General features: G+C 43.1%; 1 protein-coding gene across 5 annotated transcripts; it reads right to left on the bottom strand.

The window, feature by feature from the left end:
* Positions 1–1,225: 1,225 nt before the first annotated feature.
* LOC140064973 (heat shock protein 30C-like) lies at positions 1,226–17,131 on the bottom strand. Of its 5 annotated transcripts, XM_072112344.1 has the most exons (4): positions 12,017–12,139; positions 11,866–11,929; positions 5,562–5,679; positions 1,226–4,839 (listed from the first exon to the last, which is right to left on the bottom strand). In XM_072112344.1, exon 4 carries the CDS (start codon positions 1,997–1,999, stop codon positions 1,358–1,360), a length of 642 nt encoding a protein of 213 aa, XP_071968445.1. In that variant the 5' UTR covers positions 2,000–4,839; positions 5,562–5,679; positions 11,866–11,929; positions 12,017–12,139; the 3' UTR covers positions 1,226–1,357. The 5 variants fall into 5 exon arrangements, with proteins under 5 accessions (XP_071968445.1, XP_071968444.1, XP_071968449.1 ...); XM_072112343.1 differs by lacking the exons at positions 11,866–11,929; positions 12,017–12,139 and adding an exon at positions 16,709–17,131; XM_072112348.1 differs by lacking the exons at positions 11,866–11,929; positions 12,017–12,139 and adding an exon at positions 16,709–17,131 and having other exon boundaries at positions 1,226–4,805.
* Between the last annotated feature and the right edge of the window lie 1,771 nt (positions 17,132–18,902).

Below are 18,902 nucleotides of genomic sequence, written 5' to 3'. Positions count from 1 at the left end.
GATGGACATGGTCAGCAACAATACTCAGGTAGGCTGTGGCGTTGTACCAAGGGGCCCAAAGACACCATGACACCACCACCACCAGCCTGAGCCGCTGATACAAGGCAGGATGGATCCATGCTTTCATGTTGTTGATGCCAAATTCTGACCCTACCATCCGAATGTCGCAGCAGAAATCGAGACTCATCAGACCAGGCAACGTTTTTCCAATCTTCTACTGTCCAATTTCGATGAGCTTGTGCAAATTGTAGCCTCAGTTTCCTGTTCTTAGCTGAAAGGAGTGGCACCCGGTGTGGTCTTCTACTGCTGTCGCCCATCTGCCTCAAAGTTCGACGTACTGTACTTTCAGAGATGCTCTTCTGCCTACCTTGGTTGTAACGGGTGGCGATTTGAGTCACTGTTGCCTTTCTATCAGCTCGAACCAGTCTGCCCATTCTCCTCTGACCTCTGGCATCAACAAGGCATTTCCGCCCACAGAACTGCCGCTCACTGGATGTTTTTTCTTTTTCGGACCATTCTCTGTAAACCCTAGAGATGGTTGTGGGTGAAAATCCCAGTAGATCAGCAGTTTCTGAAATACTCAGACCAGCCCTTCTGGCACCAACAACCATGCCACGTTCAAAGGCCTCAAATCACCTTTCTTCCCCATACTGATGCTCGGTTTGAACTGCAGGAGATTGTCTTGACCATGTCTACATGCCTAAATGCACTGAGTTGCCGCCATGTCATGTCATGTGTCATGTGTATATAGCCTGCCAGCCCCTGCCCCAGTGTATATAGCCTGCCAGCCCCTGCCCCAGTGTATATAGCCTGCCAGCCCCTGCCCCAGTGTATATAGCCTGCCAGACCCTGCCCCAGTGTATATAGCCTGCCAGCCTGCCAGACCCTGCCCCAGTGTATATAGCCTGCCAGCCCCTGCCCCAGTGTATATAGCCCCCCCCCCTTCCCCGTTGTGCAGCACAACAATACCGGATGGATCACACAGAAGATCTACGGGTGCCGCCAGAAAGGCGAGTTTTGATTTATTTATTTTTTTGACTTGAGTATAAGCCGAGTTTGGGTTTTTCAGCACATTTTTTGTGCTGAAAAACTAAGCTTATACTCGAGTATATAAGGTACCATCAGATCTACCTTAATATGTTTCTTCTAAACCTCATAAAGCAGTAATATCCTATTATTCCAAATCCACACAATAAAGTCTCACAGCTGATCTAGAATATGCTTAAAGTTTTATTGTAAAATTACCGTACAAAAATTCATTAAAATTTTTTTTGCAAAAAACAGAAAGAAGTACAAGGTAAGGAGATAAATAGATGTTGTGTACAGGACACTAGGTAGGAGAACAGTCCATATACAATCAGGAGGAGTCCAGTCCTCCCCCTCCCTCTGGGTTACAGTTCTGGGTCTCCAGGGGGTTTTGTTGACCACCTCCTGGGCTTTGGGTGACATTGATAGGGATGGGTGTTTCTTCAGCAGGGGGCAGCGCCAGTCTAGGAGCCTGGAAGCGGAGCTGGCCATCCTGGGACAGGGAGCAGAGGATGTCCTCAGGGCTGACATCCTGCGGGAGCTCGGCTTCTCTCCTCCACTCTCTGTACTCATGGAAATAGCCGCCATTCTCTGCCTCCTTCCTCTTGTCATGTTTCCCTGAGACAATGAGTCTCCTGCCTTCCGTCTTCACTGTCAGCTCCTCGGGGGTAAAGCCCCTGACGTCCAGGGTGAGCTGGAAGTTTTCCTTGGCCTCTTTGCGGGCGGTGGAAGCTTTTGTGTCCGTGTCTCCGGAGCTTGTGGTGGGATGAGCTCTCCGCTCCATGTCCTGGGCCAGAAGATGGTCAACCTGGTGGACACGCTGCATTGTCCTCTCCATGTCCTTCCTCATGCTGGTCATGTCATCTTCCAGCCGGCCAAACAGGAGTTGTGTAGCCGGCCAGAGAGTGATGGCCGACTCCCTGCAGACACGCAGAGGGCCGTATAATGACTGCAGAAGGCGCAGAGGAATCATCTCAGGTGGAGTTTCAGGAGCTTCTGGTCTTGGCTGATGTGTTTTTCGGCGTCTGCTTTCTGGCAGCTCTGTACTGCAAGACGTCCCGGCTCAGCTTCTTATATAGTCACTGCTGGATGTTCTGGCCTCTTCCTGACACTTCCATGTGCTCTCTGTATATGGAGAGTAAGGGAGGGGCCTGTATATACAAACACTGAATCATACATGAGGGCGGGCACAGGCCGTGCTAGCACCTTCCAGCATAGACCGGGGAAGGAACCGGCAGGTGGGTGGAGCCAGAAATGTCACTACCGGAGATTACTAGACAATTCTCACTTCTTATGTCTCTTATGTTCTTTAGGAGGACATGTAATAAATTATGGGTTATTAAGCACATTCTCCCCCAGATAAATTTTGGAGGAAATGTTAAGACAACATAATTATCACCTAGTCCCTAGACAAACAGTCTCCCCCCGTGTTTCCTCTGTCCCATGAATAGCAGATGTTAATTGTGTCATGTCCCTTAGAATGGCTGCTTAAGATTAAGGCAAAATCAGACTTGAAAGACAACCTGGGAATAACTCAGATACTTCAATTTCTGGTTAACAAATCTGTGATCAGCATTCTCTGGAATATCGAGCACCAAGGATTTCGGAGTTGGGGACTCAAGAAAATACTGTATATACTTGCGTATAAGCCGACCAGAGTATAAGCTGAGATATAAGCTAATTTAAACACAAAAAAACTGGGAAAACCTACTGACTTGAGTATAAGCCTAGGATGGGAAATGCATTGGTCACAGCCTACACCCAGTATATAGCCAGCAAGCCCCCAGTAGTATATAGCCAGCCCCCAGTAGTATATAGCCTGCCAGAACATGCCCCCCCAGTATATAGCCAGCAGCCCCCAGTAGTACATAGCCAGTCCCTGCCCCCTAATGTATAGTCAGCAGACTCTGCCCCCCTAGTATATAGCCAGCAGCCCCCTATTATATAGCCAGCCTCCTGCCCCCTACTATATAGCCAGCAGCCCACTGCCCCTTAGTATATAGTCAGCAGCCCCCTCTTATATAGCCAGCCTCCTGTCCCCTATTATATAGCCAGCAGCCCCGGCCCCTTAGTATATAGTCAGCAGCCCCCAAGTATATAGCCAGCCTCCTGTCCCCCTAATATATAGCCAGCAGCTCCTGCCCCCTAGTATATAGCCAGCAGCCCTATGCCCTCTAGTATATAGCCAGCAGCCCCCTAGTATATAGCCAGCCTCCTGCCCCCTTATAGCCAGTAGCCCCCTAGTATTTAGCCAGTGGCTGCCCCCTTGTATATAGCCAGCAGCCCCCTAGTATATAGCCAGTGCCTGCCCCCTTAATATATAGCCAGTGTCTGCCCCATTAGTATATAGCCAGTGCCTGCCCCCTTATTATATAGCCAGTGTCTCCCCCCTTGTATATAACCAGCAGCCCCCTAGTATATAGCCAGCAACTCCCTATGCCCAGCCTGTACTCTGTGCTCACTTTTCTGATGCCCCCCGCAAGTCCTCTTCTGTCTTCTAAAGCTCCGTCTCCAGGTCCCTGCACGCTGCTGTCACACATAAACCATGATGTCAGCCGATTGCCGACATAGTGTGTGAAGGTGATGAATAAAAGGTTATGAATAAAAATAAAATGGCAGTGCTGGTGTTTTCTTGTTCATCCACCCAGAAACTTGTTAACTAAATAACCTAAATCAAAGGTTTAAAACAGGAGTGCACATACTAATACACATACTGGGAACTACAAACAGCAAAAAATTCAATTCTTCATTTGTAATAAATATAAAAACGCTACTACATATACTAGTATACTATACTATATATAGTATACATATACTATATTGATAACTATACATGGAGACCTGTATGAGCTTATTGGCCCTAGGGTGTTAAAAGGTTTCTCTTGGCTTACTGGAAACCCTCCTGGAAGTTGTCTAAGTGGTGCCTGGTTTTTACCAGAGCCCGCCGCAAAGCGGGTTGGACTTCCTGCAGCGTGGTACCACCAGGTCGATCCACAGGCGCCATTTTGTCCACGGTGGCAACCAAGGCACAGTACAGAATCATAAGTCAAAACCGTGGTCAGGGACAGGCAGAAGATTGAGACAGGCAGCACTGGATCAGAGTCAGGGACGAAGTGGAAGGTCAGGGCAGGCCGCACAGGATCGAAGTCAATAACGGAATCGGGGTCACAACAGGAAATCGCAGAATAGGTACAGGGCACACGTAACAAGCTTTCTCAATGGCTGTGAGGCACAAAGATTCGGCGGGGTGTGCAAGAAGAGGCTGGCTTATAAGGAATTCCGGGAACAGCCAGCTCAAATCACCTGAGACGTGGGTCGCGGAAACACCCGTGATATTCCAATATTCTATTAGTGGTGTGAGTTCCACATCCCCTCTGTGTATAGTCTTGGTTGGTCCTCCTCCTTCAACATGGACTTGAGACCCTTTTTTAGCTTTATAAGTCATCATTCTTTAGGTATTCCGTCAGGATTTGGAGTGTTTCTGTAGGAATTTCTGCCTAATCATTCAAGAAGCTCTTGTAAGGTTAGGCCTTAGTTTTGGCTGGAATCTACTTTTACAATTTATCCTAGAGGATGATGTCAGGACTGATGAGTTTGTAGCCGTACAGTTTTTTCCTTAGGCTCTTCCTGATAAGATCCTGAAACAGCTGAACATAACTATTCTACGATGTTCCGGTAAGGGACGTTGTCTCCGTAGCTCTTGAAGCTATGTTAACCACGTAGCTCACTCTCCTACGCAGTTGACATGGACTCTTCTTAATACTCTTCAGAGAAAAGTCCTGAAAAAAACAGTGGCTTCTAGGAATCACGAGGCTACAAAAATGAAAAATATGTGGTTACATATAGTCAACACAAGGTGTCGCTGTTTTCCTGGTTACTTTTTATATTTTTTAACCAGCACTAGAGCATGTGTGACCATGGATGTCTCTACACCGGCAACGTGTTTAACCATTTAATTAGCATTCTATGGTTTTAAAATTTGCAGCACACCTCAATTCCTATATAGAAAAAAGTGGATTCAATTTGTTCAACACTCTGAAGCCATACACATCCATAGCCACTCTTGAGTTGGTTCTCCCTTTGCAGCCAAACAAGCTTCCAGCTTTCTAAGAAAAGGTTTCCAACACTGGGGCTCATTTACTAAGGGTCCGAACGCCGCACTTTCGTCGGGTTTCCAGAATATTTCCGTTTTATGGGTTTTTGGCGCACGCGATCGGATTTTGGCGCATCGGCACCGGCTTGCACGCAACAGAAAGGGGGGGGGGGGCATGTCCGTCGCAGGTGAACTCCGTCGAACCTTGACGCAGCAGCGACACAGGAAGGAACTCGGCCACGCGATGTTAGTGAATCGCATCGGACCGGAATCCTCGTCGGACAGCGAACCTCGGGATCGCGACGGGATCGGGTAAGTAAATCTGCCCCAATATGTTGTATTCCTTTTGTCCACATTTTTACAGAGATTATTTCATCCAGAAGAGCATATGTGATGGATTTTACACTTATGTTGGATGATATCACATCTCTTTTCCACTTACTTGGAATAGTAGTGATAAAGCTGATGTCAGGTGAGTCATCTTCTTCCACATCAGACTCCTCATAAAATGTCTCTATGGACTTGTGCTCTATGGCTTTGTGCACTGGGGCTAGGTCATGCTGGAAAAGAAAAGGTCCTTTAGAAAATTGTTTCCACAAAGTTTGTTCTGTATAATTGTCCGTAATGTCTTGACGTGCTAAAGCATTAGGCTCACTGAAACTAAGGGGCCAAGGCCTAGCCCTGAGAAACAAACCCTAGCAACATCCCTCCGCTTACATAAAAGCTGGTAGAAGGCAGTCAGGCTTACATAATGTTCTCCAGGCACTCACCAAACCTAGACTTATGCATCAGACCGCCCGCTAGAGAATTATAAAGCATCATGTAACTACAGCGGTAGCAGCCATGGCAGCTGCTATGGGGCCTGCAGTATCAGGGGGTCCCGGCATCCGACCTGACACACTAAAGAATGGCAATTGTGCACCATTATATACATATTATGCTGCATATACTGTATGTATATAAAAGTGAAATCTTCTGCAGTACACAGCTGAGTTGGAAACTGAAATAAGAAACATCGAGGGATTGGACGGCAGCACTAGGAATCTCTAACTTCTTGCCGTCTACTTCAGAAGACTGTTATGGGGCCCAGCCTCTCCTAGTAACGCCCCTACACATCACTCCACAGAACAAGTTTCTGCTGAGTCCCTTGGCAGCATTGTGCGTTACCGCACATAATCTACCATATATACTACCTTGTCTAGTATAATATTAGATGAAGTTGAATAAATGCAAAAAGAAATTTCCAGGATGGGATAAGTAAAACATTGGGGCACATTTACTTACCTGTCCCGTCACGATCCTCACCATGCGTTGTCTGACGAGGATTCGGGTCTGCTGCGATTCACCAAGATTGTGTGTCCAATTTCCTGCATGTGTCGCTTCTCCCGCTGAGGTCCGTCGGAGTTCACCTTCTTCTTCCCAGTGCATGTAAGTGCTGATCTTAGGATACAATTTGCTTTTTAAATACCGCGGTTTGTCCAAATAAGTTGGGCTGTCCAACTGCAAGCACGTGGCGATGCGACACAATCCGATCGCGTGCGCCAAAATCCCGGGGCTATTCAGCGCAAAATGGAAAAAATTGCAAAACCCGACGAAAATGCGGAGTTCGGACCCTTAGTAAATGTGAACCATTGTCTCTTGGTTACCTTGTAAGCCAGCCCCTTTAACATCAAGCATTACTATCAGGAAGCCTAATGACTTGCAGGATAACAGCCAAAGCTGTATGTCTATCCCATAAGGAACAGATGCCCAACTGTAGACAGCACTGTTTTGATCTGGGTGCATCTCTACATTACAGTATAAGGAACTGGTTTAGGAAGTAAGAGTTTTCGAGGATGGGATAAGGAAATCTATGTTTCTTTTAGCTAATCTTGTAAGGCAGCCCTCTTAACATCAAATATGACTTTCAGGAAGCCTAATGACATGATGCAGGATTTATTCCACAAGGAACAGACTCCCAACTGTAGACAACACTGTTTCAATGTGGTTGGGTCTCTTCAGCACAGTGTAGGGAACTGGTTTGGTTGCGTGAAAGGCTTTTGACTAGGGTCGGGAAGTAAGAGTTCTCCTTGTGTAGACTTTGCCAATTAAGGCCGACTTGTAGGTGTGTGGAGACTTATAGCCATTGATGCTCCACTAGAGGATATTCTTATTTTCCTGACCAAGGTTGAATTAAGGCTCTAGCAAGGGTCTATCAAGCCCAACCTACTGGACATAGTAGGTGAACATTCCCATTCCCAACTCCAAATATGACTTCACCTCTGATCTTCCCATTTTTCTCTTCAAACTCTCTTCCACAGATTCCCAAAATCATACCCAACATTTTCTTGTGGGGTTTTTCTAGCAACTTGCAGTGGAAATGATGTCTTTACTTTGAGCTTCTATGCCTTTCTTGATACATCTGATAATTATATTTGCTTTTGCCTTGGCAGCAGCCAGCACCGGTTGCTATGTTTACTCTATATCCCCAAGTCAGTTTTACCCAGTGGGCTTATGAAACTTCCGACTTGTTTCTATGTACATAGGTGGCATCTCAGACATCCGTCTGTAATATTTTCTAGTTTTGTTGATTCTCTGAAAAACCAGTTTGATTCTGCATGCTAATAAGCACTGCTGTGCGCCTGGGGCATTGCTCTAGCCTCTTGTGCACCAGTATGCCAGCACAGCTAATACCGTACTGAACCTATCCTGCCGGCACTATTCTCTCCTCGTTCTACTGAATCTCTCGGCATCGTTCGATACTGTGGACCACCAGCTCCTCCTCAGGAGGCTTCGCTCCATTGGCCTGAAGGACACTGCACTCTCTTGGTTTTCTTCCTATAAATCTGACCGCACCTTCAGTGTCTCCTTTTCTGGATCTTTCTCCTCTCATCTTCCTCTCAGTGTCTGGGTTCCTCAGGGGTCAGTCCTAGGTCCTCTTCTCTTCTCCCTCTATACTGCCCCCATTCAACAACTGATAAGCAGATTTGGTTTCCAGTGTCATCTCTATGCTGGTGACACCCAGCTATATACTCCTGCACGTAACATCACCCCTGCCTTACTGCAGAACACCAGTGACTGTCTCTCTACTGTCTCTAACACCATGGCCTCTCTCTTCTTGAAACTTAATCCTTCCAAAACTGAACTTCTTGTCTTTCCACCGTCTACTTAAAGCTCTAACCTTGATCTCTCCATTTCTGCCTGTGGTATGATTATTACCCCGCGGCAGCAGGCCCGAGGTCTTGGGGTTGTGCTGGACTCTGACCTCTCCTTTGCACCGCATATTCAATCTGTTGCTCTCTCTTGCCAGATGCACCTTAAACATATTTCTAGAATCCAACCATTTCTTACAATCGAAACCTCTAAAACACTTTTGTTTCTCTCATTCACTCTGGTCTAGATTACTGTAACTCCCTACTAATTGGTCTCCCACTTACTAAACTCTCCCCTTTACAATCTATTCTCAATGCAGCAGCCAAGCTTGTCTTCCAGACTAAACGCTACACAGATGCCTCCAGTCTGTGCCAGTCACTGCTCTGGTTGCCAGTCTCCTTCCGAATACAGTTTAAGTTAATAACCCTCATCCACAAAGCTCTTCATAATGCTGCACGCCCCTACCTCTCCTCTCTCATCTCAGTCTATTGCCCAGCCCGTGCTCTTCGATCTGCTAGTGATCTTAAATGATTCTCTTCCTTAATTCGAACTTTCCACGTACGTCTCCAGGACTTCTCCAGAGCTGCACCAATTCTCTGGAATGCCCTACCCCTCGTCTATCAGACTAATACCCAACCCCCAATGCTTCAAACATTCTCTTAAAACTCATTTATTTAGGCTGGCCTATCACACCTGCTAACTACATGCAACTTTAACTCTTTATTAACCAATTCTGGGTACTCCCTCCGTCTTTTATCCGGAATATCTCTGCAGTCCCACTGACTTTGGACTTTTAATATAAGATGGCAACTGGTGGCTGGTTCAAGCAGCAGCATATATTTAATTAAATTATTTTTATTGCATCCCCTTGCTGGATCATTATACAAGCTCTAATATCTCTTTTGTCACCCCCTCATCCTCATAGAAGCTCTTGCGAGCAGGGCCCTCACTCCTTTTGTTTCACATGACTGTAATGTCTTATTTCATTGTATGTTCCCCAAAATCTGTAAAGCACTACGGAATTTGATGGTGCTATATTAATAAAGTTTGTTATTATTATAGTTTACAAGTTTTAGTGCATAACCGTCTGTTCTACCACCGTTCTTGTACACAAACGACCTTCCCTGGACAAAAGACACCAAGGGGCCAAATGCTCATGCGCATCACCACATCACTCTTTACTGACGAAGCTACCACGTAGATGTTTAGCCATTGAAACATATGATATGGAGCTCCTGCAAACTTTAATACCAGAGGTGATTTCCATCCTTACACTTATTGAGTCAACAAAATGTTGGTGACCTTTATGATCAGTCTTAGCAATCGGCCACCTCATTATATAACATTGCATGGTTTCCCCCTGGGTGGCTGAGTGATTTTAATAATACCACTTACTGTTGATCATAGAATGACTAAGGCTGGATTCACGTAACGTTTTGTGTCATACGTTGTAAGGACATGTCAGAAGGATTGTCCCTTTGACAACTGGATTTTTAAAAATTTTGTGCTGTCATGGGGCAAAGGATTATCAATAAAACTTCCTTACAGACAGTTTAAATATAGGAGGGGAGTGGATCTTAATCTGTATCTTGGATTTTCAACTTTGTCTTGAGCTATCTCTGGTTCCATAGTTCACAAGGGCTGTTGTGATCTAAAAGATAAAATCCTTATCTCTATGTGACAAGTTTTTAGCTACTTTAGAACAAAAAATGGGTAAATGGTCGAGATTTTACATAAAAGAGGGGATTCTAGAAAGGTCATTCCATAGCCTACTTAAGGGGGTTAGTAGTTTAGTGGCATAAAACTCGTTGCCATAATGGGGGTCATTTACTAAGGGTCCGTCAGACGCATTTTAGTCGGGTTTCCCGACCATTTCCGTTTTGCTCCAAATTGCCCTAGGATTTTGGTGCACGCGACCAGATTTTGGCGCATCGGCGCCGGTTTGCACGCGAGTGAACTCCGGTGGACCTCGGCGGGGAAGCGACGGATGCAGGAACTCGGACGCACGAGTAAATCTACCCCATTGTCTTTTAAGAAAAACTACCATCAAAATCAACCAGGGACAAGAGGGAAGTGCTCCTTCAGAATTTAACAGCCTGTAAATCCAGAGTACAGGTGGCTTCTATAACATGCCCATAGCCCTTCAGGCTCATAAGCATAATTTCAAAAGATTCTTTGTGAAGGAAGGAGGCCATGGATAACACGAAGATTTCCATAGTCAAGGTGCCTGAATCTATTTAAGCATCAAAATCCTCATGAAAATCTCTATTGTAACAGCACCATCGACCATGGCTTGGTTGATATAGGGACAGAATTATTCCTGGAATTTCTGTAAAAAAAATTACATGTGACCCTTAGTGTCCCTGATGTTTCTACTTGGGGTGACCGATCATCATATACGATGGCTTCCCAACTCAACACACCAGCATTGGGCGGTATCTTATTCCACTGCACTGGGCTAGCCAAGTATCGTCAGGATCTAAACAGAACTTTGATCCATGACTGAAGGTATCAGGTTCCAGTCCGCTACCGTGTAAATTTTGCGTTTACGACCCCTGTACAAACAAGGACAATGGTGGTAGGATATGACTGGCAGGACATATAATGGGAGTCATAACTTAAAATTAACTCCTTCTAAGCACCTGGAATTGGTTGTGGCATAGAAGAGTGTAATAAAGGTGGACATTGGACGACCAATGTGTGGGAGTCGGTGTAGAGAAGTTGAAGGGTGTTCTCAAAATCCAACCTTGCTGAAACAAGAATATAAGTAGGGCACCTCCAAACCTCCAATAGTCGGTGATTGAGAATGAATTGCTTCCTTAAAATTAACATATTTCAATTTCTTCCCGACTTCTGCTTCAAATCCATAAGAGGTCCAGATTGTGGCACAGGTTTTTATTGAGCGAGTCTGATTTTCACGTCAATGGGGCTCATATACTAAGGGTCAGTCGGACGCATTTCTGTTTTGCACCGAATTGCCCCGGGATTCTGGCGCTCGCGATCAGATTTTGGCGCATCGGCGCCGGCTTGCACGCGACAGAAATCGGGGGCAGGCCGTCGGACAACCCGACGGATTCGGACAACGCGCAGGATTTAGCAATTAGAAATGTGCTGCAAAACACGCACTTGCATGCACCGGGAAGAAGCAGGTAACTCCGACGGACCTCGGCGCAGAAGTGATGGATACAGGAACTCGGGCGCATGAGCTACATGAATCGCGGCAGACCCGAATCCTTGTCGGACAACGCATCGCGGGATCGCGACAGGACCGGGTAAGTAAATCTGTCCCAATAAGTCACTTATCGCGGTAGATCTTGCACATAAACCATGACTGGTTACGGTATCATCCAAAATCCAAAGAAGGAATACGAAGGTCAACATGAATGGCACATCAGATTTTTCCATGAGACAATATGGTATTGCGTACACATTCTTAGAAAATAAGACTATGAGTGTTTTTGTCTATTTTACACAATCTTCTGAGCCTGTCTTTTGAAACCCAATACAACAACCGTAGAAAGGAGATTTTCGCGTTCACATTGCAATATAAACGCCATGTGTGAACAGTCTCGCTAAGCGAAGCTGAATAGTTGAGTACTACTTGAAGTAATCACCTCACGTCGCGCTCCTCTCATTCCTCCGCCTGATTTTACCTACTCCTCAGCCTCCCGGCCCATCCTATCACGACAGAGAACTGGTTAACCGTTTAATCACCAGAGTAGACATCGCCTCATTGTTTCTGCTATATATATTTGCACTTCGTACCCTTGGGATTTACAGGAGGTAGAGCTTCCTCCGCCTCGGGTACTGCTTGATCCTCCCGCTCCAGCCCCGCACATTGCCCTGGCTTTCCTCTCACACACTGACAGAGCAGGAGAAGGTATACAGTAGTCTGAGGTACTCAATGTTTTCCCGCCCTTATATGGTAGTGAGCTCAAGTGCCGCCTGAGAGCAGCGCCTTATAAGGAAGCGGCACAGGGCTGTGGTGTGTGCTGGAGGGCTTTGATTGGCTACTTGGTATCATAGCAACCAATTTTCTCCTGAGCTCAAGCTTAGTGTGTTCTGTGCAATGTACACTGTGTGGTGAATGGTGCGTGTATAGTGCATGTCATATATAGTGTGCGGTATATATAGTATGTATTATACAGTGTGCAGTATATATAGTATGTATTATACAGTGTGCAGTATATATAGTATGTATTATACAGTGTGAGATATATATAGTGTATGTATTATACAGTGTGCGGTATATATAATGCATGTATTATACAGTGTGAGGTATATATAGTGCATGTATTATATAGTGTGAGGTATATATAGTGTATATTATACGGTGTGAGATATATAGTGCATGTATTATACAGTGTGAGGTATATATAGTGCATGTCATATATAGCATGAGGTATATATAATATGTATTATATAGTGTGCGGTATATATAGTGCATGCATTATACAGTGTGAGGTATATATAGTGCATGTATTATATAGTGTGAGGTATATATAATATGTATTATACAGTGTGTGGTATATATAATGCATGTATTATACAGTGTGAGGTATATATATAGTGCATGTATTATACAGTGTGAGGTATATATAGTGCATGTCGTATATAGTGTGAGGTGTATATATACTGTATGTATTATACAGTGTGAGGTATATATAGTGCACGTATTATATAGTGTGAGATATATATACTGTATGTATTATACAGTGTGAGGTATATATAGTGCACGTATTATATAGTGTCAGGTATATATAGTGCATGTATTATACAGTGTGCGGCATATATAGTGCATGTATTATACAGTGTGAGGCTTATATAGTGCATGTATTATACAGTGTGCAGTATATATAGTATGTATTATATAGTGTGATGTATATAGTGTATGTATTATATGGTATGAGGTATAAATACTACATAGTGCATGTTTTATATAGTGTGATGTATATATAGTGTATGTATTATACAGTGTGCGGTATATATAGTGTATGTATTATACAGTGTGCGGTATATATAGTGTATGTATATTAAAGTGTGAGGTATAAATACTACATAGTGCATCTACTATACACTGTGTTGTATATAAATGTATTATATGGTATTGGGTATAAATACTATATAGTGTATGTATTATAGAGTGTGAGGTGTATATAGTGCATGTATTATACAATGTGAGGTATATATAGTGCATGTATTACAGAGTGTGAGGTATATGTAGTGTATGTATAATATGGTATGAGGTATAAATACTACATAGTGTATGTATTATACAGTGTGCAGTATATATAGTGCATGTCGTATATAGTGTGAGGTATACACTCACCGGCCACTTTATTAGGTACACCATGCTAGTAACGGGTTGGACCCCCTTTTGCCTTCAGAACTGCCTCAATTCTTCGTGGCATAGGTTCAACAAGGTGCTGGAAGCTCCTCAGAGATTTTGGTCCATATTGACATGATGGCATCACACAGTTGCCGCAGATTTGTCGGCTGCACATCCATGATGCGAATCTCCCGTTCCACCACATCCCAAAGATGCTCTATTGGATTGTGATCTGGTGACTGTGGAGGCCATTTGTGTCCAGTGACCTCATTGTCATGTTCAAGAAACCAGTCTGAGATGATTCCAGCTTTATGACATGGCGCATTATCCTGCTGAAAGTAGCCATCAGATGTTACAGGGTACATTGTGCTCATAAAGGGATGGACATGGTCAGCAACAATACTCAGGTAGGCTGTGGCGTTGCAACGATGCTCAATTGGTACCAAGGGGCTCAAAGAGTGCCAAGAAAATATTCCCCACACCATGACACCACCACCACCAGCCTGAACCGTTGATACAAGGCAGGATGGATCCATGTTTTCATCTTGTTGATGCCAAATTCTGACCCTACCATCCAAATGTCGCAGCAGAAATCGAGACTCATCAGACCAGGCAACGTTTTTCCAATCTTCTACTGTCCAATTTCAATGAGCTTGTGCAAATTGTAGCCTCAGTTTCCTGTTCTTAGCTGAAAGGAGTGGCACCCGGTGTGGTCTTCTGCTGCTGTAGCCCATCTGCCTCAAAGTTCGATGTACTGTGCGTTCAGAGATGCTCTTCTGCCTACCTTGGTTGTAACGGGTGACGATTTGAGTCACTGTTGCCTTTCTATCAGCTCAAACCAGTCTGCCCATTCTCCTCTGACCTCTGGCATCAACAAGGCATTTCCGCCCACAGAACTGCCGCTCACTGGATGTTTTTTCTTTTTCGGACCATTCTCTGTAAACCCTAGAGATGGTTGTGCGTGAAAATCCCAGTAGATCAGCAGTTTCTGAAATACTCAGACCAGCCCTTCTGGCACCAACAACCATGCCACGTTCTAAGGCCACAAATCACCTTTCTTCCCCATACTGATGCTCGGTTTGAACGGCAGGAGATTGTCTTGACCATGTCTACATGTCTAAATGCACTGAGTTGCCGCCATGTGATTGGCTGATTAGAAATTAAGTGTTAACGAGCAGTTGTACAGGTGTACCTAATAAAGTGGCCGGTGAGTGTATATAGTGTATGTATTATACGGTGTGAGCTATAAATACTACATAGTGCATGTATTATAGAGTGTGAGGTATATATGTATTGTGTATGTATTATACAGTGTGAGGTATATATAGTGTATTTATTATACAGTGTGCGATATATATAGTGTATGTATTATACAGTGTGATGTATACATAGGGTTTGTATTATACGGTATGAGGTATAAATACTACATAGTGCACATATTATATTATAGTTTGCATTTTCTCTCCATGTTTGCATGGGTTTCCTCTGGGTCCTCCGGTTTCCCCCCACACTCCAAAAACATACTGGTAGGCTGATTAGACTGTGAGCCCCATGGGGATAGGGACCAATTTGACATGCTTTCTATAGCGCTGCGTAATCTGTGTGCGCTATATAAATAAAGGAATTTTTATTATTATATTGTGTATAGTACATGTATTGTACAGTGTGAGGTATATGTTGTATATATGTATAATTAAGGCGGTATAGTGAATGTGTTAGACAGTGTGAGGTATAAACACTGTATAGTGTATATATTATACAGCGTAAGGCTACATTGATACGAATGCATGGGGGGCGTATGTACAAATGCCGCACCATACATACGTCCCCCATAGAGGGCAATGGCCGTAGGGAGCGATACAGTGCCTATCTTTCCCCGTGTCAAGGCCTGTATGCCATGCATCTCTATGGAGAAGGGTCATACCTCCGCTCCATTGTGGCTGATGTATGCCCGGCTGTAGCTGTGCGGGCATAAGTTTGTCTGAATGCAGCTTAAGGCCGGCGTCACACGTGGTGCTTTGTCTGCGCTTGCAAGCGCAAACGCTGACAAAGTCGCGCCCACTGGGGCGGGCCTCGGCCCGATCGCATCAGCATTTCTATGGAAACGCCTGCGATCGGGAACGAGCCGCTGGTGTTTTGCGTTAATTTCTGCGTTTGCAAGCGCAGACAAAGCGCCACGTGTGGCGCCACCCTAAGGGTGATGCCACACATGGCGTTTTGAACCCCTTTTAAGCAGCCCATTAAAAAACGCATCAGTTTTTGACCAGTTTTGATTAAAATAATTGGTAAAACCTGTCAAAAACGGATGCATTTTCTGTATAATAGTGCATGTATTATACAGGTATGTATCAGGTATACTGCATATGTGAATATATATAGAACAGTGCACATACACTGTATATATTGCACAGTCAGTACTAAAGGATATACCGCTCTATGCATTGTAGGTAGGATACAGCGGATATTGTATAGACTATATATAGTTAATAAATAACTAGGGTTGACATCTGCTCCATAAAAATCACCAGTAACATTTAAGAAACACCAATCTGAACCTATAGAAGTAAATAGCATGCGTTGTTGTACGGGGTACAGGTTTTATGCTTCTGAGGTGCCACGTCTTACGTTTTTAACGTCTACATTAAATGCGTCATTTTCCTTTCCCTATGTTTTTGTATTAAAGGAAACATAAAATTTAAAACATAAAAGTTTTCTCTGAATAAAATGTGAAGTCAATCCTTGTATTTGCAGCCATATTTTTTTTTTTTAAAAAAACTTGAGATATACATTTTAAAAGAAACATCCTTATTTTTGGCGTCGTAAAACGTTTACGTCTTTTCAACCGTGTTTTAGTCAAGCAATATGTTTAGTTTATTTTTAGACTTATATGCTGGACAGATATTATAATTGTGGTATTATAAAACACCTCACATATCACCCCTCATAGAGACTGTACACACTGAGCACTATACCAGAGGTCCTGCTTCCCGCCATTTTTTGTCTTGTCTAGACGCAAGTTTTTACCACAAAATATGCCATTTTTCAGTATAGATTTTCGTCTATGATGTTAGTTGCTGTAATAATTCTAAAGATATAATATATATTCATCATGGAGACGCTACTTTTACCTCAGAGCAGTCACTACCACTCGCTACTTCCACATCGTCGTGTGTATGGCTGTATTGATCCCTATGTGAAGGCTACACAGATCCCATGCCGAGCCCTGGCAGTGTGTAATACAGGGAGCAGACACGTGTATAATACAGATCTATATATAGACAGGAGAAGCCGGCATGCTCCATGTTGCTTCCCCCGTCTCCATGTTGCAGCTACCAGACAAAGACTAAGCGATGATCTGAGGAGAAAAACACAAAATGGGGGACTGTGAGGAAATATATCGGGCAGGGGAGTCTTATAGACGATGAAGGCATGTGGAAAATAAAGCATAGCACAGCGCCCTATGTTATCTATACACACAGAGCTAATTGTAATACTAATATATGGCGACTAATACACAATAACCGGGCGGTAAATGTCACGATATTATCAGCCCGACAATAGGGGGAAAAAACACTGCGACAGGAAAGACACGGGCGACGACCGCGACCACGAGCGACCCTTATATGGAGAGGAAGAGCAGACACTGAGGAGGCTCCACATAGTGCACACTCATCACACGGAGGACACGGCTACTCCTATATACTGCTAGTATACAGCTAATATACAGGTCATAGTACACATACATACAAATGTATGGACACATATCAGGTAGACAGTTATATACCTAGATAGGTGCTAAATATACATATATACTTAACCCCTATTTATGAATTTAACTGTCTATCTGATATGTGTCCATGTATTTGTACTATGACCTCTATCTCCCCATATATTTGGTGATAGTAGATAGTAGTATATATATATATATATATATATATATATATATATATATATATATACACACAGATGCAACTGCAGAGAAAGGAGGGTATGAGAGATATATTAGATTGATTGGTACACATGATATCTAGTTGTCTCATATGTGTCTCTCTCATAATCATTTATATATATCTAATAGCTACGTGGCTATTTATCTGTATTATATGTATCTATACATCTTTATGTATATTTACTATCTATCTATAAATAGGAGACCCGGGAAGAGACCACTAATAGCAGCACTGTGGGTGATAGAGAGCTGTCTGATCATTTTTATTTATTTATATCATATCTCCATGTATCTCCTGTATATTCCTCTATCTACCTTCTATCTAGCTATCCATCTGCCTCACATTTGTCATCTATCTCTCTAGTATCTTATCTATATATCTATCTATATATTTATAGCAATCTCATCCTCTTATCTATCTCTCATATTTATCTATATCCATCTATTTCATAGCTATATCTTCCACTTATTTACTTCTTTTATCTAACTATCCCTCTATCTCCTATCTATCTATCTATCTCCTATCTATCTATCTCCTATATATCTATCTATCTATCTATTTATCGATCTATCTACCCATTCATATATCCATCTAACTCCTATCTATCCCTTGGGGTTATATCGATCTATCTCCTGTATATCCCTCTATCTGTCTATCTCATATCCATCTCTTTATCTCCTATATATCTCACATATCTAAATATCTATCCATCTAATATCTATATATCATATCTAATTATTTATGTATCCATCCATCGCCTAACTATCGCTCTATTCATCTATCTATCTCATATCTATCTATCTATCTATCTATCTATCTATCTATCTATCTATCTATCTATCAATCTATCTCATATCTATCTATCTATCTATCTATCTATCTATCTATCTCATATCTATCTATCTCATATCTATCTATCTATCTATCTATCTCATATCTATCTATCTCATATCTATCTCATATCTATCTATCGATCTATCTCATATCTATCATGTATTATGTATCAAAACCATGCAAGTTTTTGCAGAATTTTGCACAATACATATAAAAAGGAGCCTATTTTTGACGTTTTTTTCTTACGTGACCTGACAAATATCAAAAGGCGCAAATAACACAGGTGACGTAATACTTAACTCCAAATATCTCACACCCTCTTTGCTCATCTTTGGCTCAGTTACCTTTTTAAAAGGCACAAGTAGGTGACAATCTAGGCTCAGACATCTTATGTAGAGAGATGGCAAATATTTGCTGCTATATGTTACCTACGATATAGTATATGCCTGGATAATCGTGAAATAACTGTATGTCTGTACTGAAGTGCTGTGAAAAAAAAGTATTCTCTCCAACGTAATAAAACATATATCGTCTCCTA

The sequence above is a fragment of the Engystomops pustulosus genome, chromosome 6 (genome assembly GCF_040894005.1).
Source record: "Engystomops pustulosus chromosome 6, aEngPut4.maternal, whole genome shotgun sequence".
NCBI classification, from domain to species: Eukaryota; Metazoa; Chordata; class Amphibia; order Anura; family Leptodactylidae; genus Engystomops; species Engystomops pustulosus.
The sequence above is the reverse complement of the archived record's forward strand: the minus strand, read 5'-3'. Positions and strand labels throughout refer to the sequence as shown.